The 27,865-nt window shown below is 37.1% G+C and overlaps 3 protein-coding genes and 1 pseudogene across 7 annotated transcripts; 3 read left to right on the forward strand and 1 right to left on the reverse strand.

Moving 5' to 3' along the window:
- Positions 1 to 5,595: 5,595 nt before the first annotated feature.
- On the reverse strand, positions 5,596 to 8,428 carry LOC112166243. Of its 4 annotated transcripts, none has more exons than XM_024303033.2 (3): positions 8,315 to 8,428; positions 7,006 to 7,264; positions 5,596 to 6,925 (listed from the first exon to the last, which is right to left on the reverse strand). In XM_024303033.2, the coding sequence occupies exons 2-3, from the start codon at positions 7,238 to 7,240 to the stop codon at positions 5,871 to 5,873; spliced, it is 1,290 nt and encodes a 429-aa protein (XP_024158801.1). In that variant the 5' UTR covers positions 7,241 to 7,264; positions 8,315 to 8,428; the 3' UTR covers positions 5,596 to 5,870. The 4 variants fall into 4 exon arrangements, with proteins under 4 accessions (XP_024158801.1, XP_024158800.1, XP_024158799.1 ...); XM_024303032.2 differs by having other exon boundaries at positions 7,006 to 7,261; positions 8,274 to 8,427; XM_024303031.2 differs by having other exon boundaries at positions 8,274 to 8,427.
- A 5,056-nt stretch (positions 8,429 to 13,484) lies between these two features.
- On the forward strand, positions 13,485 to 16,497 carry LOC112166299 (equilibrative nucleotide transporter 3). 2 transcript variants are annotated; one of them, XM_024303103.2, is made up of 10 exons: positions 13,485 to 13,589; positions 14,118 to 14,170; positions 14,288 to 14,392; positions 14,565 to 14,720; positions 14,805 to 14,948; positions 15,041 to 15,146; positions 15,341 to 15,516; positions 15,622 to 15,767; positions 15,898 to 16,156; positions 16,249 to 16,497. In XM_024303103.2, exons 2-10 carry the CDS (start codon positions 14,129 to 14,131, stop codon positions 16,357 to 16,359), a joined length of 1,245 nt encoding a protein of 414 aa, XP_024158871.1. In that variant the 5' UTR covers positions 13,485 to 13,589; positions 14,118 to 14,128; the 3' UTR covers positions 16,360 to 16,497. The 2 variants fall into 2 exon arrangements, with proteins under 2 accessions (XP_024158871.1, XP_024158870.1); XM_024303102.2 differs by lacking the exon at positions 13,485 to 13,589 and adding an exon at positions 13,596 to 13,939.
- Positions 16,498 to 18,820: 2,323 nt separating this feature from the next.
- Positions 18,821 to 23,634, forward strand: LOC112201389 (equilibrative nucleotide transporter 3). Its single transcript, XM_024342266.2, has 10 exons — positions 18,821 to 18,868; positions 19,709 to 19,870; positions 21,670 to 21,777; positions 21,912 to 22,067; positions 22,187 to 22,330; positions 22,427 to 22,532; positions 22,663 to 22,841; positions 22,929 to 23,089; positions 23,161 to 23,419; positions 23,524 to 23,634. The coding sequence occupies exons 1-10, from the start codon at positions 18,821 to 18,823 to the stop codon at positions 23,632 to 23,634; spliced, it is 1,434 nt and encodes a 477-aa protein (XP_024198034.2).
- Positions 23,635 to 24,798: 1,164 nt separating this feature from the next.
- On the forward strand, positions 24,799 to 27,865 carry LOC112202935 (annotated as a pseudogene).

Here is a 27,865-nt window from a genome sequence, read left to right on the forward strand (position 1 = left end):
AAGTCCTCTTCTCACCTTCAATTTTTCTCTGCACCACCATTAACTTATATGCATGTTGGTCCCTTTTTCGTCACTCTCATTGGAAAAGAAAACAGGATAACTTAGGTTAGAGCCTTTAATGCTTTTTAACCCCCAGTAGAATTCCCATATTAAAAGACCATATTTTGTTCTTTTAAATAGACTCCCATTTGAGAACATGTATCTTTATATGTGTGACTGGTGAGTCTCTTCAAAGTCCGCTCTGCTGTCATCTCGAATTTAAAGCGTTCAATCTAAACATTAAGTTTTTACATATTATAAATATATGAAAATTAGGTGATCAGTTTTACTCTTAAGGTTTAAAAAAAAAAAAAACTAACTTCCGTTGTCTTATGAGAATAATCTATGAGCTATGCTTTGAAATACAATAGCCGATTGTTTGAAAAAAAATGTGGTTTTACAACTTAAAGTGACTAAGTGAGGCATTTTAAAAGCAATGTCAACTTGTTATAATGTTTAATGCGTACTAAAGCAGTGCACTTTATTATGATATTTAAAAATTATCTTTATAATATATAGCTACTACTTTAGCTACTTACCTCTCACCAATTATTACGAGAGTATCCAAAATTACATAATAAATAGCTTAATTTACTCTCGTTACTGAAGAATCTTGATTTCTAATAATCACTTCAATTCTAAACTGGCCCTAAACAAGACTCACTCCCCCTTAAATGTTGGATCTAGTTTGTCATCTTCAAGACTTGCAATGAAATATTTAGAATTATAAAGCATGGACTTGTCAGACCAAAGAACAATTTGAAAACAATGACTAAACCAGCCGAGTCAAACCCACTTCTAAATCTAAGATTCACCTTGAAGTTCTTTCATTCTTTTACAGACTTACAAGTCCCAAGTTGTGTATACTGTACTAGAACTTGTTGTGGGTAAAACATAACCCATTAGGGACTTGTTGGGACTACTTAAGTGGGATTTGGTGTTTGCTCGAGTTGGCCTAATGAAAAGTTGAAAACAAGCAACCAATTGGATTTGAAATGAAATGATTTCGAACCGAAACGAATGGTACTTGAATGACTGATTAATTATGAGCATGCATGGTGCTGCAGAAGGAGGACAAGTGGTCCTTTTTGTTCACAGTTTCACAGAGAGAGAGAGACAGAGAAGCTGGAGACGAAGACAATTGTGGTTTATATCTTCCTATTTTCCGCGATAAACGCCGGTAACACTTAAACAAAATCCATCGCTAACTACACTCGTAGCTGGCAAGGCAATGCCATACCATACCACTGAATCCTCACTTTTATCATGCTTCTCTTTTCAAGAATTTCACTCCCCATTACCCTATATTGATATATATGTGGTTCGCGAATGGTTGTGGGTCATTAATGTGTAAAATGACCGATTAATTGTGCAACCGGGCAAGAAGCCGAGTAAGAAATTTGTCATATGAGGATGCGATAAAACATCTACATGAAATTCTTTGAAACATTTCATCAAACACTTTACTAAAATTAGTGTATAAAGTATAACAGTTTTAGGGTCACTGATCATTTCCATCACATACACAAACTTGCATGTGTCCAAGATGACTAAATGTGTGTGGAAAACTACAAATAGCATTCACCATCTCGCCTTTACACAAAACTTGTGTGTATATGTGCATATATTATACTCCAAATACATCTTGTTTAGTTTTGAAGAGGGTATTTGGGGTAGAATATTTTTGATAATGGTGTGTGGCTTCTTGTTTTGACCAATTGGTATATGACTGTGTTTATTTAAACCCTAATGGCCTAATTGCTAAGAAAGATGTCCTACAAGGAAAGACGCTTCTTCCACTTTTTCCTTCAATATCTTAGCTAAATCTAGGATTAAATGTAGTATAGGTGCCTTCACTATGATATACATTTAGTATAGTTGGTTGCATTCTTAATGTACTGAACAATAATATATAGACGACGATAGCAGTCAATCAACAACGTGACTATTCTCATATATTATTGGGGCAGCTTCACAACCAATTCATCAGAATTTACTAATCAGAAAGTCAATTTCAACCGGACCTAGCGATATGATCGACCTTCACCTGAAATCAATGGTGAAGTCTTTGTGTCAAATTATATTGAGTCTTCAATTTTCTTTTTCTCTGCAGAATTGGGGGCCATTTGAGTTTTGATTCACCTCCTACATGTGACTCACGTGTGTTGCAATAAGTATCGACATAAAATTAAAGTTTGAAGCTTTTTTTTTTTTTTTATGATAATGAAAATGAGCAAAGTGATAAGAATTGTAAACCCCACACCAAAAGGGATCCCAGATTCATAGAAATTTCCCTTTTGGAAGTTTAAACCCCACCACAAAATTCAAAGAGAAATTTCCCAAACAAATGCTAGTTCGTGTTTCCTCCATCTTCGATTTTAAGTTTGCAAAAGGTGAAGTAAAAATGGTGATTGATATATGCAGAGGATTACAAAAGGTACAGCTAAAGTAGGCTCCCTACTGATCCATAACATTATTATGAAGCTAGCCCATGAGACTTCAGTGTAAGATAAAGACAAGTAAACTATCTGGACGTTGCAAAACAAACCACACAAAGGCATTCCGATTTAAGTTTGTAAAGTATTTTTGTGAAATTATTGGTGTCTTAAAGATGATATGTATCTATTTATGCAAACCGTGATACTGCTTGGTCTTTCCTTGTCATGGCAGGATGACAGCTTGGGTTCATGTCCTAGTTTTCAATGCGAGGCCTTCTTGTAATTAAGTGAATCCACATTCTGAACCTAATATATATGTGCAAGTAAAAACTATCCGGGTCCTTGATGCAAATGTTCCTAATTATTAAGTTGACTGACTCATTTATTTCTTATGGCTAAGGCTTAGGTATTAGATTGTGTGGTTTCGATTGGTACTACATCCTAAACAAGTCGACCAAAACTATTAAATGATGACCTAATTAGATGCAAAACAAATTAATGTACGTGTACGAATTTTAGGACCCAATATATTAAGGCAACCGACCACAGAAAAATGTTGAGGCAAGCTACTTGCATGTCATGACTCATGATGTCATGAATCTAGAACTCCTTATGTCATACATTAGAGTATTATTATTTCTTGACCGATTAATGAACTTAACTAAATCTAGGAGATTAAGGAGATCTGAGAGAGCTATTGCGTGTGCTTAATCTAATTAACCGAAATTGATACAGAAGCTGTACAGACGCATTCCTCGATTTGCAGAAGCAGAAATGTACCAGCACTTTGAGCCTCTCATTCTCCATATAGGAGGATAACAGCAGATGGATCGAGATCTGCTAGCTAGCGTTTATCGATTATAGACCCACATAGAGGATCGATCGAAGATGGAGCAAGCTAGCTAGCTGAGTCCAAAAATGTTGCATTCTGCACTGCTCGCATTGTCCCTGACTCATCATATCAATGTGAAACATGCATACTTGCCAAGTTAAGGCAGGGTCCATATCCACTAACTACGTACGTACGTACTCCATCTTCACGGGCTCAGATAAACCTAATGTCTTCTTATTAAACCCTAGCTAAATCTTCGCATTACAACATATATATTCAGTCCTTTCCAAAATCTCCAGATATCGACCATTTAATTTGCAATTAGCAGATAGCAACGATACATACTTGGCTTATTCATATGAAATTCCATGAAAGAGACATATATGCATGTGATGGAGCTAGACAAATAGCTACAAATGTATATAATGTTGGAAATGTACCTTTTACTCTAATTTTAGTGGCTGGCATGCATCTTTATTCCTGAATTTGTAGTTTCCTTGCTTTGCTAGTGAGTGTCTTGGGGTTTTGGAATTCTGGCAGTGCCATATTACCCATATATGAATATGAATATTCATTCAGTGTCGACATCTAGGGTTAAGAAATTAGCATTGGTGCAAGAGAAAGCAATCTAATAAAGCTAAGCTCATGAAAACAAATGCATATGCTGCATGCATGCTGCGATTCACCTTTAATAATTAACTGGATTCATCATCGACTTGAACACCGGTCAATTTCCCTTTTTCCTTTTTCCCTTTTTTCTCTGAGGTCCGTCTTTGATCTCTAGAGGGTCGGTTTCATTTAGACTGCCCGACCAATCTCACATAACACATTGACTAGTTTAAAACTTTAAGAGTGTTAGTATTTTTGGGTGAGAAATAGAGGTGCCGGTTAATTTTGTTGTAGAGTCTTGTTTATCCGAAATGCGATTATGCAAGTAACTGGACGAATCTAAGATAAGACGATCTGACCAGATAAAACTTTCTAACTTAATTCTGGTCTCCTCCCTCTTCCATTTCTATTACTAATAAGATATGATAATTGAAGAGTGGTGAGAGATATGGCAATGCCACTGCCATGTAATTCTCTATGAAAATTCTGTGAATGCATTCAAGCTTTGCTCCACCACGAACCATTTGTAAGAGACAACTAAGATTCCAGTGGCCTGTGGCCCTCCTCCACTTAAGAGACAAAATCATCAAATAATGAGAGAGACATCAGATCGACACAAATTTTTGGCGCGCAGATACTCACCTCGTAAATACTAGTTGCCAACACGTGTGACCTTTCCTATTGCTTCATCAAGACCAAAAGCATAACAGATTCTTTGAGTCATAAAAATTTCTAGGCCCAAAATAGTGTTGGGTGATGTCTCGGCCTAATAGCCCAAACAGAATTAACGTGTGCCCATCACAACGTTACGAGCCCAACTGAAAGAGACGACCATCTCTGTCCGACTCATATAGTACGCGAAAAATATGCACGTGTATTATTCAGACATTTTATCAAATAGTTAGATGAAAAGTTTGGTAAAATATTTTTAATTAATTAAATAATTAAAATTTTTAATTAAAAATATTAATTTAGATTTATTTGTGTTCAATAATATGTGTAAAAATACGAAGAAAAAAATGTAAAAATCGTGTATAATACTTTTAGCTTCAAAAGTAAAGGAAATATAACGAGTCCCTTTTAAAAATATGAAGTACGGTAGTATTTTTGAAAAAAAACGGAAGTACATATTTTATTCGCGTATAATATGAAAAATTATTAACTAGGATCCGACTACAATTATTTAGGGCCTAATGACTTGGCATTAGACAAATGATAGATTCAATTTTGTTTTGGAACACTTTATTGTCAACATCCATCGACAAAATTTTTCTTTGATCATGGAAACACTCTTGCGTCAGCAATCACATTTTGATTTTACTCTTCATTTAACCATGGAAATACTTTTACCAACGAAAGATCATCGTAGAAAGTCTTGGTTTTGATTTGACCATAAGAATACTTTTGCCGACAAGTAGACCGTCAACAAAGATCATATATTGATTTTGTTTTGGTTTCATAATGGAACGCTTTTGTGAACAAAGTTGAATGAGGCAAACTAATAGCAAGTAATAGGGCACTATAGTAAAAGTTCAAAACTTCACATTGTAGTCTTATATTACGTACATAATCTTTATACTATAGTTATTTTTAGTGCTCTAACTTAGAAGTGTAAAGCATTGTACAAATGATACATGGAGCATGTAAGAATCAATAAGAAAGCTTAATTTCTTGAGCTGAATACAAACAAACCTCTCAGTTTGAGATTAAAAGAAATGAAACTCTTCGAAAGCAAGCTTTCAATTTACTAGTCTTTTTTTTAGTTTTTTTCAATTTTACATTGAAACAAAACCTTCACAGTTCCAACACAAATAATGTTGATTGAGATTTAAGAAAACCCCCAAAACTAGTTACTTACATTTCTTAATCCTTACTCAACACAAACCCCATCAATCACAAATCACACATAAAGAACCATAGAAGTATCCATGAAGCCAAAACTACCTGCATTGTCAAGATCCATTCGGGGCGCGACCCGCATTGATATCGGATCCATTTCCTTGCCATTCTTCTCCTGATTGCACCACCCTTGCCGGATTATATCCCGGAACCACACCACCATTCCTCACCCCATAGTACACCTGCTGGTTCACTCCATCAGAAACAACCCTACCCGACACGTCATACTGGTCCATTCCCGCAACGGGCCTTAACCCTGCACCATAAACCTGGCCCATACCCGGCATCTGATTATGATACCCGACCGGTATCTGACCCGGTAGAGCCTGGTATTGCTGAGGCATATACGGAGTCCGTATTTGAACCTGCTGGACCGGTACGTTTGCCGGTTGAACGGGAGCCGGGTAATAATAAACCGGTACCGAGCGCACAACATGACCCGGATAATTCGGGTCCTGGATATAATGCAACCCGGGATTACCCGAAAACCCTGTTGCTTGCGAAACGGGCAACTCCGCCGTCGCCTCTGCAAAACCCTCCGACTGATTCTCTCTCGTCTCCGGCTTCGAATCCGGCTTGGTCTTCACCGGCGGTAGATTCGGCAGCGACGGCACGGAGGGATTTGACGACGTGGAGCAAAACGGAGACGAGATAACCGGAGCGGGAGAACCGGGATCCGAAGCCGATACGTTGTCCTGTAAAACCCCGGGTCGGGTCTTCGCTCTGTACTCCCGGTTGTGAGTGTCGTCAGAGTTGTCCAACCCGAACAGATAGTCCGGCACTTCGGAGAGAATCGAGGAGGCTTCAGAACGGCCGCGCTCGAGGAGCGAAGCGTTCGACGAGCCGCTGTTGAGCGCGTCGAGGAACCAGTGCTCGCGCTTAGCCGAGCCGTCGAGGAGCGAGCTGATGCTGGAGGTTCGGGAAGCCGAGTCCTCGTCGCCTTTGGGGAAGAGAAAGAGGCGGAGCCGAGCCGCTTTCGGGTTTTGATTCTGTGTGATGCGGTCGTACTCGTCCATCATGTTGTCGACGTCCTCGTCCGTCGTGACGGAGATCAGAGCATCCAGTTCCTCGTTCGGAAGCTGGTACTTAACGGTCACGTTACTCAGTCCTGCAAAATACAATCAAAACCGTTTAGAACGCAAAATCAAAGTCAACGTGAGCACTACGACGTCGTTTTTTTGGGCTTGCCTGAGAGTTTGGAGAGCTTGGAGAGGAGGGAGCCGTAAGTGGTGGCGCGTTGCACGGCGACAATTCTGGTGTCGCCGCCGACGTAACGGAGCTGGTTATCGTGGGGCCGCGGGAGGATCTTCCCGCCGAAGCTGCACATGAACCGTACACGTGTCTGATCGCTTGAGGGGTGGTCGGATCGCGGAGTGGAGGTGACGGAGTCGGTGTCCATCTCGGAGGGGTGGAGTGACGTCATTCTCCGACGCGATTAGTTTCTCTGCTGCAACAGAAAGCGTCAGTCAGTTTTCATATTGGAATGTGCGCCGAGAGTTTGCAGTTTTGGCGTGACAAGTCATTTTTTGTGAGTGACTTGTAGACGACGGTAAAGGAATGTCTGCTTGTACTTGGATTTGGATTTTTTTTTTTTTTTTAATAAAATGAAATTTATAAAGAAAAATTTCGAACACAACTTCTTCAGATTAAATAGTTGGGGACAAAAAAAGATGAGACAATTAGATTAATAAAAACAGAAAATAAACTATGCCTCAAATCAGCAATAGTAGTTTTAGCATAATAGACTTCTCGAAATTTTCTGTATCAATTGGATACTGGAGATTGCGTGAGGACAACTAATTAGAACAATGAAAACATGAAATGAACTAGAATACTCTAGATCATCAATACTTCAATAGCATTTGCTATAAAGTTGACCTCTGCGGACATATGACCCCGCCTGCTTTTTAGTTTGAATGTTGTTGAACCTCCCTAATTCGGCCCCACTTCCATCATCTTCTTCTATTTTTTTCGTTTTTTTATTTATTTATTTAATTTTGATAATTAGTATAATAATACCAGCTTTGCCGTTGAAAATGGATATAATTATGAAAGGGTAATTATTTATTTCTTTATAAAAAAAATGCAATTATTGTGTCTTATATTGTATGAGACAGCTGCTTAAAGCTAAGATAATGAATATTAATTCACAAAGCATCCTTACTAAAATAATCGAAATCCATTTGAGGGAAAGAAGATACTAGTCTAGATCTTCATATCTTCCATGATTCGATGACAATGAAAAAAGATCACCACCACGATCACAAACAAGAACAACAATCTTTATTTCTATGCGAAACTAATCAAACAGCAAATCGCGATCATAATGATCGATCATTATATTTTGATTCAAACTATAATTCATATACCAAAAATTGAAATCCACATCAAAACGAACACATTGTGATTTAAAGTCGAAAATGAACAGCAACAACAACAACAACAAGATTACTTACTTGTAAATTGTGATGGTGATCGGACTTTGACGAATTCTTACCCGGGTTGCAATCGGAGCTAGACCGTCTCAGATTCCAGAGAAAGAAGAGGGTGGAGATGGAAGCTAGTAGAGAGAGTAGGTGAGGAGGGGTTGAGGTTTTTGGGGTCGGAAAGGAGAAGGTGGGCAATGGGGTTTAAAAGGACGGTGACGTGGGGCCAGTTGTAGTTGTCTGATTGTAAGAAGCAACGTGGCGATTTGTCATCACCTTGTCCGGGGCCCCAGAGATAATGCTAAACCCACCGTACTTGGATCCACAATGCCCTCACTGTCCAATCACAGGAGAGCTGGATGAGGAAGAATTTTATCGAGGAAAGTGGTTAATTGGTTCCATATTTTGGCCTTGGTGACGTTGATAGATTGTAGATGGATGCATGGCTATCTGGTTATGGGGATTGAGTTTTGAGGGTTATTGATTCCTTTAGTGTAAAAGGTCGGCTTCAAATGTGTTTGGATTTGGATGAATCAAAGTTTCTTTTTTAAAAGATTTTCGAAAACTTAGAATGAAATAACAAATACGTGTAACACTAAAAATGAGTATTTTATCACAATACAAATTTGCACACAACAGAGTAGTGACTGTCTCTAATATTTTGTTTATTTTTTCCCTAATAGTTATACAGTCTTGTGATACCTCTACACAATTACGTTGTTGGTAATTAAGTCGTTTTTTTTTTTTTTTTTTTTAAGATCAAAGGGTTTCATTCCTGCCCTCATATAAATTATTGTCGTTGTTTGGTTCATTGAACATAGTGACATTTAATTTCACTTCAAACTGCAATCCTATCTCTGTGGGCAAAAAGTGCGGCATCTTCCTAGTCTCTCCATGTCTGATTACTTCATTTCTCTAAATTACTAGTACCTCTAGGATTTAGGAAAACATTTGCCCTCAATTTTGGTCATTGTTGTAACATATATACACAATAATACACCGTCCTATGTTTCGTCAATTGGCTTAATTTTAGGCCATGTGTTATCAATTTAGTATATTAGGTCATCGTATCTTCAAACAATCACTCCTAACCAATCCCAAATGCCACATTAACCACATGTAATGATCATTTACATACATTATCGTTTGTCAAATCACTTGTCCGACCTCAATAGAAATTCACTTGCAAGTCTTCAACATGTCTACAACAATCATATCTTCTTACTCCATAAAATATCAGAAAGTAATCCGGACGGAGGGCTCAGCACAAACAATAGAGCATTTGACCTTCATGGTACATAACAAAAGAAGAAACTTCATTCACATCATTTTCTCCTCGATTATTCGAAATGAAAACCAATAATGCCTTTCTAAATTTTCTGGACAGGGATTCTAGCTTGCGAGTATTATAAAATACCTGTCTCTGTCTTATATCAAGTTGGGAAATAATTAAAGGGACGTATGTGGTGTTTTCTTACTTGGGCGGTGGGATAGAGACATTCAGACATTTTAAGTGCCTTGCATCATGTCACACAGTATATACGAGGAAAAATACACTCTTATTGAGCTAACACACTTATTAATTAGGATTAAGGACCCCTACCAGCTACCACATCTACTCTTCCTAATTACTCTTACATCTTTAAGCAATGAAATTTCATAATGAAGTTTTTCCAGATCAAAAACTAAAGCAATGAAATTTCATCAATTCAATGTCTAGTTTGGAGGTGACTGGAGCTCGAAGTTGTGATTATTTAAGAAATATGAAAATTGAGCCAAATTTTGGTATATACGTATGTTTTTCATACATTTTTGTTGATTGTGTCACGTTTTACCAAAATTTGTAATAGTTCCATTAATTCTCTGATTTCACTAATAGGATGATCACAAATTCATGCATGACCGATATTCCTTTACTTAGCACTATATATATCTACACATACACGCCACACAAGTATTAGCGGCCATGATGGTGTGGACAATAACCTCCGTATTTGGGTTTGGTCTTCCAAACCCTAGACTCTAGGCCGATGACATGGGGTTAAAAGCAATACCGGTCTATCAAACACTTTCTATAGGTTCCTTGTTCAAATTTCATCGATCATGTTTACAAATCCTTGCATTTCTACCTCATCTTCCAAATTTCTCGTTCAAATGTAACAACCCTAAGGTATAGAAGTTGAACGGATCCTAGGTTTGGCCCCTATTAAAGAAATTTTCCAGAACACTTTGCACAAATGCTAAAACGCATAGAATAGCAGACATTATTGGACTCAAATAAAATATCCATTGGTAAAGGAGGTGACCTCAAGTTGTGGGCATGTCGATCACATCTAGCCAATGCAAGAGTCCTTATTAGTTGATTTGGTCGACTCTTCCTTTCGATGACCTTTCAATTTTCGAACAAAAAAAGACAGCTTTGGATTGAAATTTGAAGCATTTGAACATACACATGCGCACGCCAAGTCCATAGCAACGTTATCAATTGGGCCGGGCTTGTAATTAGCGAGGATGCATGAGAGCATACAATTGCCAAAGGAGCTTGTCAAACCCTAAAGGAGCTTTCCACGCATAACTTGTTTAGATCCCCATCGAAAATCATGATTGCAAAGTTTTTTAGCAATTGCAAAATCACTTAATCATTTGAATTTGATCCAACAACTGAAAAACACATGGAGGAGTGCCGAGTACAATGTTTTTCATTAAACACGATAATTATTAGTTTATTATAACATTATTTAAGCATGTGGATCGCATAGTCTCTTACTTTTAAATTCACAGCATTACATACGAATAACAGTTGTTTAGTTTTTTTATTATCAGGGGAGGTTATGTCGAGATGCTTTCAGGTACAAAGTTTGTTTTGTATGTCAAAAGTTGAGATAAAATCATATCATACTCGGTCCATTGTGGAAATATAGAGATGTATTATAGTTGTCGTTATTCATTTACCCTTTGACTCTTGAATTTTTTATTTTCCGATTATTTGTATGAGTTGTAAAATTGACAACTTGAATGTTAAAACATGAAATACATTTCAAAATAGTGGCTTGTTGTAAATAGGGCGATTTTATAATGATGGTCCCTATCATTTGGTGATGGGTATTGTCGTAGCTAGCTACCTAGCTTGGTTGATTATTTGGCCACTCGGTCCTTAGCCATCAAGTTTCATAGCCTGACCTCACCAGTCACGCCTTTCCTCATTTCACTCCTACGAAATAGCTCGAGGGATTCCCGCAACAAATCTTCCACATCACACTTTCAAATTACTAGGAATCAGTAGCCAGTACTCAATGTTGGACTCATATTCCAAAATTATCTATTTCCTAAATGTGACCTCAAGTTTTGGGCATGTCATATCCAGCTACGGCCGAGCAGTCTCACTATTTGAACTCGTCAACTCCACCTTGCTAGGATTTTGTTTTTTCGAAGAAAAGGAAATGGAGTATTCCCACATCCAAAGGGAAAAGAACACAAAATTGCGGAGGCTGATCATCCACTTGCTAATCATTTATCAATTTTTAAGGCAACTCCTTTCCAAACCTTTTTACCACAACTTGATCTTGATAGGTACCGGCTAAACATAATCTACATGACTACATAACTACCTCAATATATTAGATTTTGGGTACGTGCTACAAAAAGTCATATATGCATACCTCATTGAAATAGTTATCTCATTTATGTTATAGTCTATAATAACTTTTAGGGTTATTATCACAAATGGTACCTGAACTTCAATTTTGATCACAACTAGTACCCGAACTTTTCGACTTCATTTTAAATGGTACCTAAGGCCACCTTTGGTCACTATTCCGGCCAAAAAAACCAAATCTAAAAAAAGAAAGAAAAAAATTCAAGTTCAAGGCAAGTCTATTACCAAAAAATCATCACTATATATGATCCCAACCCTTAAAATCATAAAAAAATCATCACTATGATCGCCTCACATGCTGTTTTTAGTCGGAATATTGACCGGAGGTGGCTCTAGGTACCATTTAAAATGAAATCAAAAAGTTCGGGTACTGGTTGTGATCAAAATTGAAGTTCAGGTACCATCGATAAGATTGAGGTATAGTTCAGGTACCATTTGTGATAATAACCCTAACTTTTATATTACTTTAAAAACATCGAAATGACGACATTTGACGTTGATAATTCACTCTTATTTTCTCTTTAAACCTCATTACAGCCTCATCCTTAATAGGATTGGAACATATAACCTCTTAGATGAGGAACTATCGCCTCATCACCCGACCAAACAGGCGCACCAATTAGGAATCATGTTGTTAGTGCAAGTGCTTTATTGATTAGCTATGGAAAAGTTGTGAGAACCCTACCACCACACTATATCATCTCCGGTTCTCGTGATAATGATACACATCCCAAGAAAAGTCTTGCATGTACTCTACCGTGCACACCTACCATCCTCCATCCTACCCGTCTTTCAATCACAGAATTAGAAATATATTAGCAGATGATAACAAGGTACAAGGTGAGGAGTCTAATATATTTTATAGAAAATTACAAATAAGTGTAGAAAATTACAAACAAGTGTTGGTGGCCTTATGACTAAAAGAACATTCAAATATGCACTTATATGTAATTAATCCTATATTTCATATATCCTAAATGAAAAGGATATCCCAAATGAAAAGGAGATAACCAAATAATTAGTAGTATTAGGTTTTCTTTGGTGAACTGTAGTACTTAGTTTTAGATATTTGTATCAATAAATGTTTCTAACAAACGAATTAGTAAAAAAATAAAAATGAGAAAATATATTCAATACATGATAAATTTCCTTTAGATAAAGGGATTCATGGAATCCTTTTAGATAATTAGATTCTCAGAATCTCTTTTTAGATTCAAAGAATCTCTATAAAGAGCTTTAATTTTTCAAAAGACATTTCTAAACTTATCTTTTCGAATCTCCAACACAAAAAAAAGAACTTATATTTTTGATTCCAAAACTTGTGTATTTTTCATCAATAAATTTGGACCCTAATATTTGGTTTCCAAGATTCCTGAAATATTGCCGGAGATATGGGGAATCATGAAGTCAAAATTTGTAATTTGATTCCAAATCCAAATTAAAAATAGAAATGGATTCTCTATTTCATCCACAGCTGTTTAGAAAGTAAAACCTTACTGTATGGGTGCTAGGCTAAGAATAAATACAAATACAAAAACAAAAAAATGAAGAAATAGAATTGTTTGTCACTTTGTATTCTATTGAAAGATGGTTTTATAAGTCAAATCTCTTTGAGGACTCTTTTATTTGTTTCTCTCCACTAGCCAATTAGCCGCTCATCACCAAAAACAAGAATCAACTGGCTTTAACAGGCAAAACCCTTCTACCTTTCCTCTTCTTCTCTCTGCTTTTAAATTTTCCACAGCTGCATGTCACTTTTTTGCTTTCACAGTACAGACCTCCATAAATATAAGATTGCGTACCAATGTGATTCTCAAGGTCTTATCTTCTAGTATTTTATATGCCAGTTCAACATAAGCCTGCACTAGTTTTATAATAAGGTTGTTGCTTTGATTCTGGCATTGGGTTTATATATTGCGTCAACTAGTCAATATCTGCTGTCATGAGTGTTTAGGTTCTGATAATCTCTTATAGTTATTCTTGTTTCTGAGTATTGAATACCCAGTTGCATATCCAAGTCAGCTCCAAGTATATAGCCCAGGTAATAGAACAATTGAATTTTTTGTTTGCTGGGTTACTTGTTTCAATTGCATATGATTTTTTTTTACGAGTTGACCAATCTCAACAACACTACAAGAGTCATGTTTTGAGCCGTATCAGGTCAACTTTCTAGCCTACATGGTATTTATATAACACTAGGTCTGTTTTTCTAAATGCAGGACTAGTAGCCATGACTGAAGTTAATGGGATCAAGGCTCCAGAGAAGCTTGAGGTTTGTGCTTAAAGCATTGAACTTTGTTTCATTAAACCAGCTATGAGAATATGAAGTTTCTATTCAGACTTTGTGTTTTCCAATTTTTAAACTCAATTTCTTTGCTGCAATAAGCAGGGGCATTTTAAAGCTATGGCAATTTGTTGGCTCCTCGGACTAGGGTCCTTAGTCGCATGGAACAGTGTTCTGACTATAGGTGATTACTATGGAATATTGTTTCCGGTAAGCGGCACATGTCCAGTACTTGTCTATAGCTCAGTTTCAATTTTGTACACAAATTAGTCTTCAGGTTCGATTTTGATTGCCCTTCTGAAATTGCAAGGCAGCATGAAAAAGAAACAGGATTTTTGATACATAATCCTTAATGTCTGATACAGTTTGATATTTTGGGCAGAAATACCATCCTTCAAGGGTTCTGACCCTCGTTTATCAACCATTTGCATTTATATCAATGGGAATACTAGCGTACAAGGAGGCAACCGTTAATACCAGAAAGAGGATCTTAATTGGATACACTCTCTTCTTTCTTGGTACCTTGATGATGATAGTTGTAAGTAATGCCTGCAGCTGGTTCATGAGGTTCATCATGGTTCTATTGCTTCATCAATTTAACTTTCACCTGTATAATATATAGGTGGATGTTGCTACATCTGGCAGAGGAGGAATTGGACCTTATATTGGTATATGTGCAATGGTTGGTGTATTTGGGGTTGCAGATGGTCATGTTCAAGGTGGAGTCATTGGTGATTTATCCTTGATGCGCCCTGAGTTCATCCAGGTTTGCTGAAAGCTTAGAGCTCAGTAACTTAATTTTCGAACTCTTCTTTATATTTTTTATTAAAGGTTTAACTTCTTATTCTCCTTTTGCAGTCCTTCTTTGGTGGCTTGGCTGCATCAGGTGCTCTAACCTCTGCCTTGAGGCTGATGACAAGGGCTGCCTTTGAGAAGTATCATGATGGTCTTCGCAAGGGAACAAGTATGTAGATGTTTTAATAATGGATAAATTCTGGTTTATCTTGAGTCCATGTCTGTTGTTATATTGTGGCTAAAAGAGTTTTAAAAATGATAATATATGTGAGTTTGAGATGCAGACTACACAGAAATATAATTACTCATGCACTAGTTATGTACTTCAGTAGTTCAGTTAATAATGGTGTCTTGATTTTGCAGTGATGTTCTTGGCCCTTTCCACATTCATCGAGTTCCTGTGTATATTTCTGTATGCAATTTACTTCTCTAAGTTACCTATAGTAAAGTATTACCGCTCAAAGGCAGCCTCGGAAGGCTCCAAAACTGTAATGGCTGATCTTGCTGCCGGTGGCATCCAAACACAAGTAGACGTAGAAGTAATGCAGAACTCCTTCAATCTGACACCAAATTTTTTTTTGATCTCCATAAGTGCATTCTTGAGGACTCACTGCAACTACTAACAAACTTCTCAATTTTCACAGGCAATTCCACAACGATTGACCACTAAGCAATTATTCATTCAGAATTATGATTATGCACTTGGCTTGTTTCTGATATATGCATTGACATTATCAATCTTCCCTGGTTTCATTTTTGAAAACACTGGAGAACACCAATTGGGCACATGGTAAGTTTCACTAGTTTTGTTTCCCTAAATGCTTCTTTTAACTTTGTGACACTAATGAGTATGACTCATATAATAATATTCTTGTATGTTTACAAAACAAGAACTGAGTTGGCTGGTGGTGAACTCTCAGGTATCCCCTTGTTCTGATCGCAATGTACAATGTGTTAGATTTTATATCGAGATACACACCTCTTATACCATGCTTGAAGATTGAAAACAGAAAGGGCCTCATGGTTGCAATTGGACTGCGTTTTCTCTTCGTTCCAGCATTCTACTTCACCGCAAAATACGCTGACCAAGGTTGGATGATCCTACTCACCTCAATCTTGGGTTTTACAAATGGTCATCTTACTGTTTGTCTCATGACAGTGGCACCAAAAGGTTACACGGTAAGTGAACATGTTTCATAAACTATACTAAATCCTAGTTTTTTCTTGTGGTTAATTGCTGATACATTTTCCTTGGCTTCTTTGATTTGCAGGGACCTGAGCAGAATGCCTTGGGCAATGTCCTTGCTTTCTGCCTTATGTGCGGCATATTTGCCGGGGTTTTACTCGATTGGTTATGGCTCATCGGCAACGGCAAATTTTAAAGAGCCAAATGAAGAAATAAAGAAGCTATATGAATGGTAATCTCATGCTTGGATGTAGATCACATAGGAACTATCAATTGCTATCCAGTAGTTACAATGTAAATTATTGTTTATGGCAGAAAAATTAGATGCCTAAAATGTTTGGAGAACTACATAAATATAAATGTAGTCATGTAGATGGGTTTTTTCATAAGCCCAAAGCCCAACTAACCCCACCCAGAAAATTCCTCATCAACTGGGCCGAAAAATAGCAAAGGTCCTGACCCAAATCCAGGGGTGGGTATCAGGTGATGCATTCATATGTTTCTCGCCAATGCATCCTTAGTGGTATTAATCTAGTTGAAAAACGCAGTCTGTGTGGCAATTAGGCCTGGCATTCAAACCAGTAACCCGCAAACCCGCACTATACCCGCACGCTAAAAACCCGCCCGTTTATTAATCCGGGCTAAAAAAAGCCCGCACGCAAAAAACCCGCAAATTAATGGGTTTTGCGGGCTAAACCCGTTGGAACCCGTTGGAACCCATTAACTCAAAATCCTTCCCAAAAACCCATTTCCCATTACCCATACGGGTTCCCCAATTTTTTTTTATTTTTTTTTTTTCAACAAGGGCATTTTTATAATTTTTCTTATTCCACATGTGGATCCGACAGTTGGATCTTCGTATAATTGTGAAAAGACAATTCAAAAGGAGATCTGTGAGGATTGACCGTTGGATCGTCGTATAATTTTGTGAGGCTGATTCTAAAGGCGATCTGGGACGATCCAACCGTTGGATCTTTGTATAATTGAGCAAAGATGATTCAAAAGGCGATCCGTGAGGATCTGACCGTTGGATCGTCATATAATTTGGTGAGGATGATTCTAAGGGTGATCCGGGACGATCCAACCGTTGGATCTTCGTATAATTTTGAGAGGATGAACCTAAGGGCGATCCGTGAGGATCTGACCGTTGGATCATCGTATAAATCGGTAAAGATGATCATTTAGGTGATCCGTGAGGATCTGACCGTTGGATTGTCATATAATTTTGAGAGGATGAAACTAAGGGCGATCCTTGAGGATCTGACCGTTGGATCATAGTATAAATTGGTAAAGATGATCCTCTAGGTGATCCGACCGTTGGATCTTCGTATAATTTTGAGAGAATGAACCTAAGGGCGATCCGTGAGGATCCGACCGTTGGATCATCGTATAAATCGGTAAAGATGATCCTCTAGGTGATCTGTGAGGTTTGACCTTGGATCGTCGTATAATTGTGATTTGTGAATCATTTTTTGTCAAAAAAGGAAAGGAAAAAAAAATCTAAAAAGATAGAAAATAAAAAATTTCAAAATAGAAAACCAAAAAAGTTCATATAGAGAAAATGGCAAATGAGGGGTTATATACATAAGTCTTAATTGGTTTTAGTTGCTTTGATAAAAAGTTAAAAAAAAAAAAAAATTGTTTATGGGTCTTAACGGGTTTTAACGGGTTCCAACGGAAAACCCGCAAACCCGCCGGGTTTGGCCCGCGAAACCCGTTAAGCTAACGGGTTCTTATCGGGTTAGCCCATTAAGAACCCGACCCGTTAAGAACCCGCACCGTACCCGCACTATACCCGCACGTTGCCAGACCTGGTGGCAATGCATCGATATAATATTTTTCTTGGTAATGTATTCTTTGTTTTAAAAACACCTTTGTATTGTGTAAGGTTCGAAATCACTAGGTTTCAAGTTCTTATAGTTCACCAATTATTTGCCTATTTTTCGTCCATCCCATTCTCTGATTCACCCCAAACCCTCCTCCTATTTAGTCTTAGTAGTATGACCAACTTCCATAAACAAATTCAAATCATCCAATTACAACCTTCCAAATTATAAGAAAAGGGTGACATAGTCCTCTCCTACTCGGAGCTTTCCCAGTCAAACATATATTAAGACCACCCCCCCCCCCCCCCCCCCCCCCCGAGGTAGTGCTTTACTTCTAATCCAGATCAGGAAGCAGCTGAAATCATACTTATTCAAATGTGGCTTGCCCATTTTTCACAAGATGAGCTCCAACATAGAAAATTAATGCATTGTGTGAAGAACATTACTACAAATAAGCGCCAAAACCTGTACCACTTACTACTCCCAATCGTGCTCCTTGTTTCATTGGACCTTCACTCTTCGTCTCATACGTATCCATCATATTCTTTTCAGAACAAAATGATGCAACAGTTCGAATGCTACCAATTGCATCATTTACCACTTGACTGGCTTCTTTATACATAACATGCATGCAATATTCAAATCATGAGCTGTTTGTTCATTTTGCAGAATAAATGACTTTGGCATCGGCCCAGTCAACAATGGCGACACAGCCAGAGTTATAATTAGAAAGGGTGACTAGTAATATTTATACCGCCCCTGAGGTAGTGCTTTGCTTCTCATCCAGATCGTCGCTTCTCATGTTGTAAACAAAGCCATTTTCTAGCGAGGATGTGTGTGTTTGAACTTAGAACAATTGGAACCATCAAAAGCTACCGTGTAGGTTATTGTTTCTATGGAATAAAACTCTGTTACATGCCTGAATGACTTGTAGAATCATGTTGTCTTAAAGCAGTCTTATTAAGATTGTTGTGAAAATCAATCATATACTCTTTTTTTCTAGCTAAGGGATCAAGCACATACATACATATAGTGATGCAAAACATAATCTTTTGCTGACCTTTTGTGAGCATAGTGAGTTTAATCTCATGGTCATATATTTATTTCATAGACGTCAAACTAACTCGGTTAGTTCAAAGTTTTAAACACATTTAATTTCAAAATCAAAACTATACCCTAAACATGAATAAAGTCTTAAATCACTAGGGATTTGAATTTGCTCACCACAAGCACTTAGGTGGTGATACCACCTCTCAATAGGATGCTGCCAGGTATAATGCACTATAATTATAATTAACCATGGTTAATATTATAATTAAGAAGAAGAAAAATAGTTAAATAAATATCAAATAAAATATATGGAAATAAGGAGAGAGGAGAGAGAACCACCCGATCGAGTATCGACATCGTAGCCACCATGAAGTCCGCCTTCTGCAAATCAGAGATTAGGGATCCACGACCACCATCCAGAATTAAAAAGAAATCAATGTGAGGCGCTGGGTCAACCATGCTTCTACAACCTCAATCTGCAGAATCAAGGCATTAAATTGATGAGGAGGGTTTAAGTGGGTTTGGGTTTTGTTAGACTCAGTAAGCTAAACAGACCTTGTTTTGCTATAAAGTTTGAGTTTTATGTTAATTCTTGATCTGGGTGGTTAAATTAGTGCTCTTTCTTTGATTAGGTGAGGTGGGTTTTAAGCTGGTTTTTGTGGGTTTTAGAGGTTTTGGATATATTCATTACATGCAACTCCACCAGCGAGTATAGTGGTAGGAAAATTGTGTGGACCAATCATCCTAGCCAGAGTGCGGCGACCAAACAGAGAGTTTGGGGAGCTCCGGAGCTGTGACTTGTTTTCTGGCAAATCCGCAAATGGGCGTTTGGTAATTTTTCGTATCCATTGTACAATGATCTGCAGAATCAAGGCATTAATTAGATGATCTTGGGTGATTAAAATTCACAGTAATGAACATGCCTGTTGATGAGGGAATGAGGACGTACTGTTGATAGTTTGATATGTATTTCAATTAATCGATTGTTGGTAGCCTGGTATTCTATTTGCCATCTCCAATCTTATTCTAGCGTTTCACCAACCTCAGCCTCCTTAGAAATTGTTGGAAACAAACTTACCCAGAAATTCTGTTTGGTGAATTAGTTCAGTATTTCAAGAAAAAAGAAAGACAAAAAAGACGACAGAGTTTAGACTAGTTAATTAAAAAATAATAAAATATAAGAATTGCCAATATAGGTTATGGCCGTTATGCCGAAGATGAAGAACCAAGAAGATGTAAACGTATGTGAAAATGAACTAGAGAAACAAAAAAAAATAAAGAAGACGATGATGATAAGTGATGGACTGACGGTAGAAGACGAATATACTAGTGAACTGGAGAAAAAGAAAAATCAGAGTAATTAGAAGACGAAAGGGTTTAGGAGTTTTTTATTTAATGAACAATTAAATAGTAATGTTATTATTTTTATTATTATTAAATTCTTTTTTCTCTTTCTTGATAATCCATTAAGTTAACCCTCATGGTTATGGATTATTACATATGACAACTTTTTATTGAGTGGTGGTATCACCACCTAAAGAATAGTGGTGAGCAAATTTAAATCCATATTTAATTTCATCAATTCACCCATATTTAATTTACCTACCTTCCTTTTCCTTCTTTAGGTTTAGAGACCTTAAGTGTTCTTAAACACATGCATTTCTTGTTTGCTTTTCATTCTTTCTCTTTAAACTTTTGTTTTTAGCAATGTATTCTCTTTCAAATCAAGGTTGGTTACTGGCCAAAGAGAAGAAAAATGAAGAAAAGCATGTCAAATAGAAATTAATTAACTCTTGTTTAGCACGTAAAATAATCTATATATAGAAATCTTTCTTTGTCTTTATCTGTATTTTTTTTTTTTTGGTAATTATCCATCTGATAATTATACATATACTAAAGTTAATCGCTTGCCTGCTACTATTACTAAGCCGGTAACAGTAGCGGCTCGAGTATCAATGAAATTTGAACATATGATCTTCATGTTGGACATAGCCCCTCTACTTTCGGTACATGCCTATTTCTTTTCATTCCAAACAGGCTATTAATATTAGCAACCCAAATTGAGTACTTTAATAAATGAAGTTGGATTGATCGGTAGTAAATAGTAATATGTTACAAAATTTCACTTTATAATGGATGTAATAACCAGTAAGAGTTCATGATCTTTGCATCTAGGAGTCTTTTTATCATGTTTTCTTGTCTTACAGTCAAATTACTGCTGTCCATTTATAGAAAACCCAGTTCCACATTCAAGCCAACCTTGCATTTTCTTGTCTTATAGTTTTGGATTGCATAATACTTCTGAGCTTCTGCATTATTATTTAGTTTGTTTCAAGGGTATATACTACTGTACTACTAAGGACTATTACATTGAAAAACCAGTTCCATATCCAATTTCTTGGCTTTACCTTCTTGGACTATACAATAATTCTGATACAGCTTCCTGTATAAGTTTAATTTTTTCTGTGCTGCATCGTTTCATCAAAATGCAGGGAGTAGCCATGGTTGATGCTCCACTTCAGGTTTGTGCATAGCATTGAACTTAGATTCATGAATTACTTAATTATGAGATTTTTTTTTTTTTTTTTGGTACTGGTAGTGTGACCATATCCTGTCAATTCTGAAACAAGCAGGGACAGTATAAAGCTATGGCAGTTTGTTGGGTTCTTGGACTAGGGACTCTATTTGCGTGGAACAGTTTGGTGACTATAGAAGATTACTATTATGTTCTATTTCCGGTGAACACCTTGATCACGCTGCGTTCTTTATGGAGCTGAATCACAACTTACTAGACCGTTCTGTTTTTGTTTGAGATTTAAAACAAAAAAATATAGGCACAATGAACATTATGATTATGATCTTCCTATTGCAGGAATACCATCCTTCGCGGGTTCTTACCTGTCTTTATCAACCATTTGCACTTGCAATATTGGCAATATTTTCATACAATGAGGCAGAAGTTGATACAAGAAGGAGGATCTTAGTTGGTTACAATCTCTTCTTCCTTGGTACCTTTATGCTAATAATCGTGAGTAATGCCTACATCACATGTTCTCGGTTTGCTCCTTCTTGTTTATGTGATTCATCAATCATCATAGTTCTGTTACTTCAAACTGAATTTATAGCTTCATTTTGAATTTGTAATAGGTAGATTTAGCTACATCTGGGACTGGAGGGATTGGATATTTTATTAGTATATGCGCAATTGTTGGTGCATTTGGGGTTGCAAGTGCCCATGTTGAAGGTGGAGTTGTGGGTGAGCTATCTTTTATGTGCCCTGAATTCATCCAGGTTGAACTTTTATGTAAATGTTCCCAGTGACTTATTTTTAGAACATAAACTTTCAAACTTCTTATGATCTGTTGTTTTTGGGTTCTGCTTCTGCAGTCCTTCTTTGCTGGCTTGGGTGCAGCAGGTGCTCTGACTTCTGCCTTAAGGTTGGTGACAAAAGCTGCCTTTAAGAACTACGACAATGGTCTTCGCAAGGGAGCAAGTAAGAAAACTTTCTGTATCAAAAAGACTGTTTGGTGAACGGTTCATCTTTATTTCTTTATATATCTCTATGGAGTTATTCACAATTTTGAATGAACTTTTAAGTATATTCTTCTGACTATTGTTTGCAGTGTTGTTCCTGGGAATTTCCACATTCATTGAGCTTTTGTGTGTTCTATCATATGCAATTTACTTCCCGAGATTGCCTATAGTAAAGTATTACCGCTCAAAGGCAGCCTCAGAAGGTTCTAAAACAGTATCAGCTGATCTTGCCGCTGCTGGTATTCAAAAAAAATCATCAGACACAGAAGTATAGATAGCAACTTTTTCTAGTCTCATGAATTCAGGACAGACTCGGATAGATTTAAGTACTTACATGATTTTTAAACTTCCACAGGTCCAAAATGATGCTAACCTTCCACATAGATTGAGCAATAAGCAATTATTGGTACAAAATATAGATTATGCTCTTGACTTGTTTCTCATATATGTACTGACATTGTCAATCTTCCCTGGTTTCATATTTGAAAATACTGGCGAGCACCAGTTAGGGTCATGGTGAGTTTCAATGTTCCTCTCATTTGAAGTAAATTCTATTTTTGGAGTAACTGAACTCTAGCTCTATGCAGGTATCCACTTGTTCTAGTGGCTGTGTACAATGTGTTGGATTTGATATCAAGATACATACCTGTTGTGCATTTCCTAAAGATCGAATCCAGAAAGGGTCTCATGATTTTAATCCTATCTCGTTTTTTATTCGTTCCTGCATTCTACTTCACCGCAAAATATGGTGACCAGGCAGGGATGATCATGCTCACATCAGTCCTAGGATTAACAAATGGTTATCTCAGTGTCTGTGTAATGACAGTGGCACCGCGCGGTTATAAGGCAAGTTAATTTTTGTCAACATGGTTCATTGCTCACGTAAATCAGATAGGTTAATCTTAGTTGTTAATTGCTCCTGAAAATTACTTGCCTGGTTGATTTTGCAGGGACCTGAGCAAAATGCCTTGGGAAACATTCTTGTGCTGTGTCTTTTGTCTGGCATATTTGTTGGGGGTTGCCTTAACTGGCTATGGCTCATTGGTAAAGACACATATTAAAAAGATCCAACTACTGAAGAAACAAATTGGCACTAGTTGGATACTAGTTAATTGAAAGCAATTTGATTAATTGTAATTATACTTTGTAAAACTTTAGAACTAAATTCAGTTTAGTCCCTCGAACTTTAGGACTAAAGTCCCTGATTTTTTTTTTAATCAAGATGGTCCCTGCACTTCCAATTTCCATCACCCGAGTTCAAATTTCAAAATTGTGACGTCATACGCTAAGTTGGCACTGACAGGCATGGCCCACTGTTCAGTTTTTGACTCTCAGTTTGAATGAAATGTCAAAACTACCCCTAACTTTGACTCTCATGCTCGGCTCTCCCATATTCTTCTTCTTCCTCCACCGTACCAAATTCAACTTCTTCGACAGAGCAAGAAGCAAACTCATCATAACCACAGCAAGAGTTAGAAGACGAGCCAAACAAAATTGAAGAAGTGCAGTGTCAAATATAGTCATCTCCACAATCTAGTTTTGGCCTCCATTAGATGGACGAGCATCAAATTTCTCTCTTTTCCATCTCACTCTCACCTTCTCTGAATCAATCCATGTACAAATCTAAAACCCCTTCACACAAATTCAATCAGCAAACCCATCACAACAAGACCCAAAACTCGACTCGCTGCCTCTCGGGCATCACCCAAGCCCGGACGCCCTCCCAAGACTCTAGCACAACTATGGTCCAAATTGAGAGTCAAAGTTAGGGGTAGTTTAGACATTTAACTGAGAGTCAAAAACTGAATAGTGGGCCATGCATGTCGGTGCCAACTCAGCTTATGACGTCACAATTTTGAAATTTGGACTCGGGTGAGGGAAATTGGAAGTGCAGGGACTATCTTGATTAAAAAAAAAAATCAGGAACCAAAGTAATTATAGCCCTAAAGTTTGAGGGACTAAACTGAATTTAGTCCAAAACTTTATTAACCATCATGATGTAGTACTCAATCTCTTCTTTTTCTTAATCAAGGTGGGCTTCCTGGCCACAAAGGGGAAAAAAAAAAATTTGAAATGTCAACATATGTAGAATGAAAATCCTTCTCTGTGTCTATACCTAACATTCTGTTAAACACAACATAACCAACCCAAGTAGTTTAACAAATGCGCTTGAATTGCTCTACTAATTGCTCACGCATGTTGGCACTTCCCAAGTTCATAAATGAATGGTAGCTAGAGGGAAGAGTTTGCAGGTAAGTCACAAATCGAAGTGATGCTACGAGCACAGGGAACAAGGATGATGTGAAATTGTGAATGGCAATCAGAACGTTACCTAAATGATAAACGTCATAGTTGCCAAAAAAAAAAAAATGATAAACGTCATAAGCAACCCCTTTCATTTTATTTTATTAATTTTTTTTTTGGCAAGACCTTTCATTTAAAATCTTAGTCCCGCGTCTTAGTTTGTCTATCCATTGGAAAAACCAGTTCCATATTCAAATTAGCCTTCTCTGTTCTTGGCTTTACTTTTTGCAGTACACAGTAATTCTGATACCTTTCAATGCTTTAGGTTTGTATGCAAGTCCTTGAACTTAGATTTAATAGTTCATTTTTGAGATTCTGCTTCTTCTTCTTTTTTTTCTTTTTTTTTTAACCAATTAAGTGTGATCATTTTATCTCAATTGCTGCAACAAGCAGGGACAGTATACTGCTATAATATTCATGAAAATCCAGTTCCCTATTTAAGTGAGCTTGTCTTTTCTTGGCTTTACTTTTTAGATTACACAGTAATTCTGATACCCTTTTCTATAAGTTTATTTCTGTGATGTATGTGTTTCTAAAGGAAAATGGTACAGATAGACTCAAGGCTTTGGAATGATCATAAATTTGAGTTTGCCATTATGTATATATGATAGTTGATGTTTTGCTCAATTGATGTTTGTACAGTAGATGGAGCTATGTATAATCAATGTGCAAAAGCCTAACAGCTAAGAAACAAAGAATTCACATGTGATTTCTGGCTATTGTACAATTGATTGTGTGGTTAAGACCTGGACTTGTACTTGAAGAGCAGGCTGAGCAGCGCAAGCTGTCTTCATGTGCTGGTTGTTGACATGAGCTGTATCAATTAACTTTAATATGACTTATTTTGTGTATCAATTAACATTAGTTATAGTTGACTTAGATTAGGATTGATTACTTTCCCTTATGTACATGGATGTAATACTATGTAAACCTCCTTGACAGATGAATAGAAACATCACACTATTCCCAAATACTGTTTGATACTGGTATCAGTTTGTGCATTTTTGTTGCTTGTAATTAATGGCGTGATCTTGTTCTGTTGGTATTGTTTTCTAGATGCAGGGAGTAGCCATGTCTAAGTCTCAAACAATGCTTGAGGTGTGAGCATAATGCATTGAAATTAGATTCAATAATTCATTTATGAGATTTTTTTGCTATATATTTTTCCAATTTTAAGTGTGACTATAACTTTTCAATTGGTGCAACAAGCAGGGCCAATATAAAGCTATGGCAGTTTAGGGTTCTTGGACTAGGGACTCTCTTCGCGTGGAACAGTATTGTGACAATACGAGACTACTATTATAATCTGTTTCTGGATAGTTGCTCAATCATTTTGAGCTGAATACAAACAACTTACTAGACAGTTCTGTTTTGTTTGATTTTTCCCATATCTGCAATATAGGACAATGAACATTAGGATAATGATTATCATCTTTTTTCTTGTAGAAATATCATCCTTCGCTGGTTTTTACCCTTCTTTATCAACCATTTGCCCTTGTAACATTGGCAGTACTTTCATACAATGACTCAAAAATTGATACAATAAGAAGAGGATCTTAGTTGGTTACACACTGTTCCTCCTTGGTACCCCTATGCTAATATTCGTAAGTAATGCCCGCATTAGAGGTTCTCGGTTTGCATCTTTTGGTTTATATGATTCTATTGCTTCCAAGCGACATAACTTCACTGACTTCGTAATAGGTGGATTTAGCTACATCTGGGACTGGAGGATTTGGATATTTCATCGCTACATGCGCAATTGTTGGTGCATTTGGGGTTGCAGGTGGAAATGTTGAAGGTGCGGTTATGGGTGAACTATCTTTTATGCGTCCTGAATTCATCCAGGTTGATATTTTATCTCAATGTTCCCAATGCCTTGTGTATAAACTAAAAACTTTCGAACTTCAATGACAATTCATATTTGTTGTTTTCATCTTCTGCTTCTGTAGTCCTTCTTTGCTGGCTTTTAAGTTCTGCCTTAAGATTAGTGACAAAAGCTGCCTTTGAGAAATATGACAACGGTCTTCGCAAGGGAGCAAGTATGCCAATTTTCTGTACTAAAAGGCCTATTAGTGAACAGTTCATCTTCATTTCACTATATATCTATATTGAGTTATTTATACTTTCGAATCAACTTTTAATTGTTCCGAATTCTGACAATTGTTTGCACTTTGCAGTGTTGTTCTTGGCAACTTCCACATTCATTGAGCTTCTCTGTATACTTTTATATGCAATTTACTTCCCAAGATTGCCTATAGTAGAGTACTACCGCTCAAAGGCAGCCTCAGAAGGCTTTACAAGTTTACAACTATATCCGCTGATCTCGCCGCTGCTGGCATTCAGGAACATGCATCAGATATAGAAGTATAGATTACAACTTTCTCTAGTCCTTTTGTGGAGGACAGACTCAGATAAACCTACCAGCTTTCTCAAACTTTCATGCATGCAGGTCCATATTGATGCTAACCTACCAAATAGATTGAGCAATAAGCACTTATTCGTGCAAAATATAGATTATGGTCTTGACTTGTTTCTGATATATGCACTGACCTACTCAATATTCCCCAGTTTCATGTTCGAAAATACTGGAGAACATCAGTTAGGCTCATGGTAAGTGAAGAGTCTCATGATTGCAACCCTATCTCGTATTTTATTCGTTCCTGCATTCTGCTTCACCGCAAAATATGGTGACTAGGGATGGATGATCATGCTCACATTAGTCCTAGGATTCACAAATGGTAATCTCAGAGTCTGTGTAGTGACAGTGGCATGCACCACGTGGTTACAAGGCAATGCAAGTTAATTTTTGTCAATGTGTGTAAATCAGATAGGTTAATCTTAGTGGTTACTTGCTCATGAAAATTACTTGCCTGGTTGATTTTGCAGGGACCTGAGAAAAATGCCTTGGGGAACACTCTTGTGCTGTGTCTTTTGTCTGGCATATTTGTACGTGGGGGGTTGCCTTGGCTGGTTATGGCTCATTGTTAA

This window comes from Rosa chinensis, chromosome 5 (assembly GCF_002994745.2).
Source record: "Rosa chinensis cultivar Old Blush chromosome 5, RchiOBHm-V2, whole genome shotgun sequence".
NCBI classification, from domain to species: Eukaryota; Viridiplantae; Streptophyta; class Magnoliopsida; order Rosales; family Rosaceae; genus Rosa; species Rosa chinensis.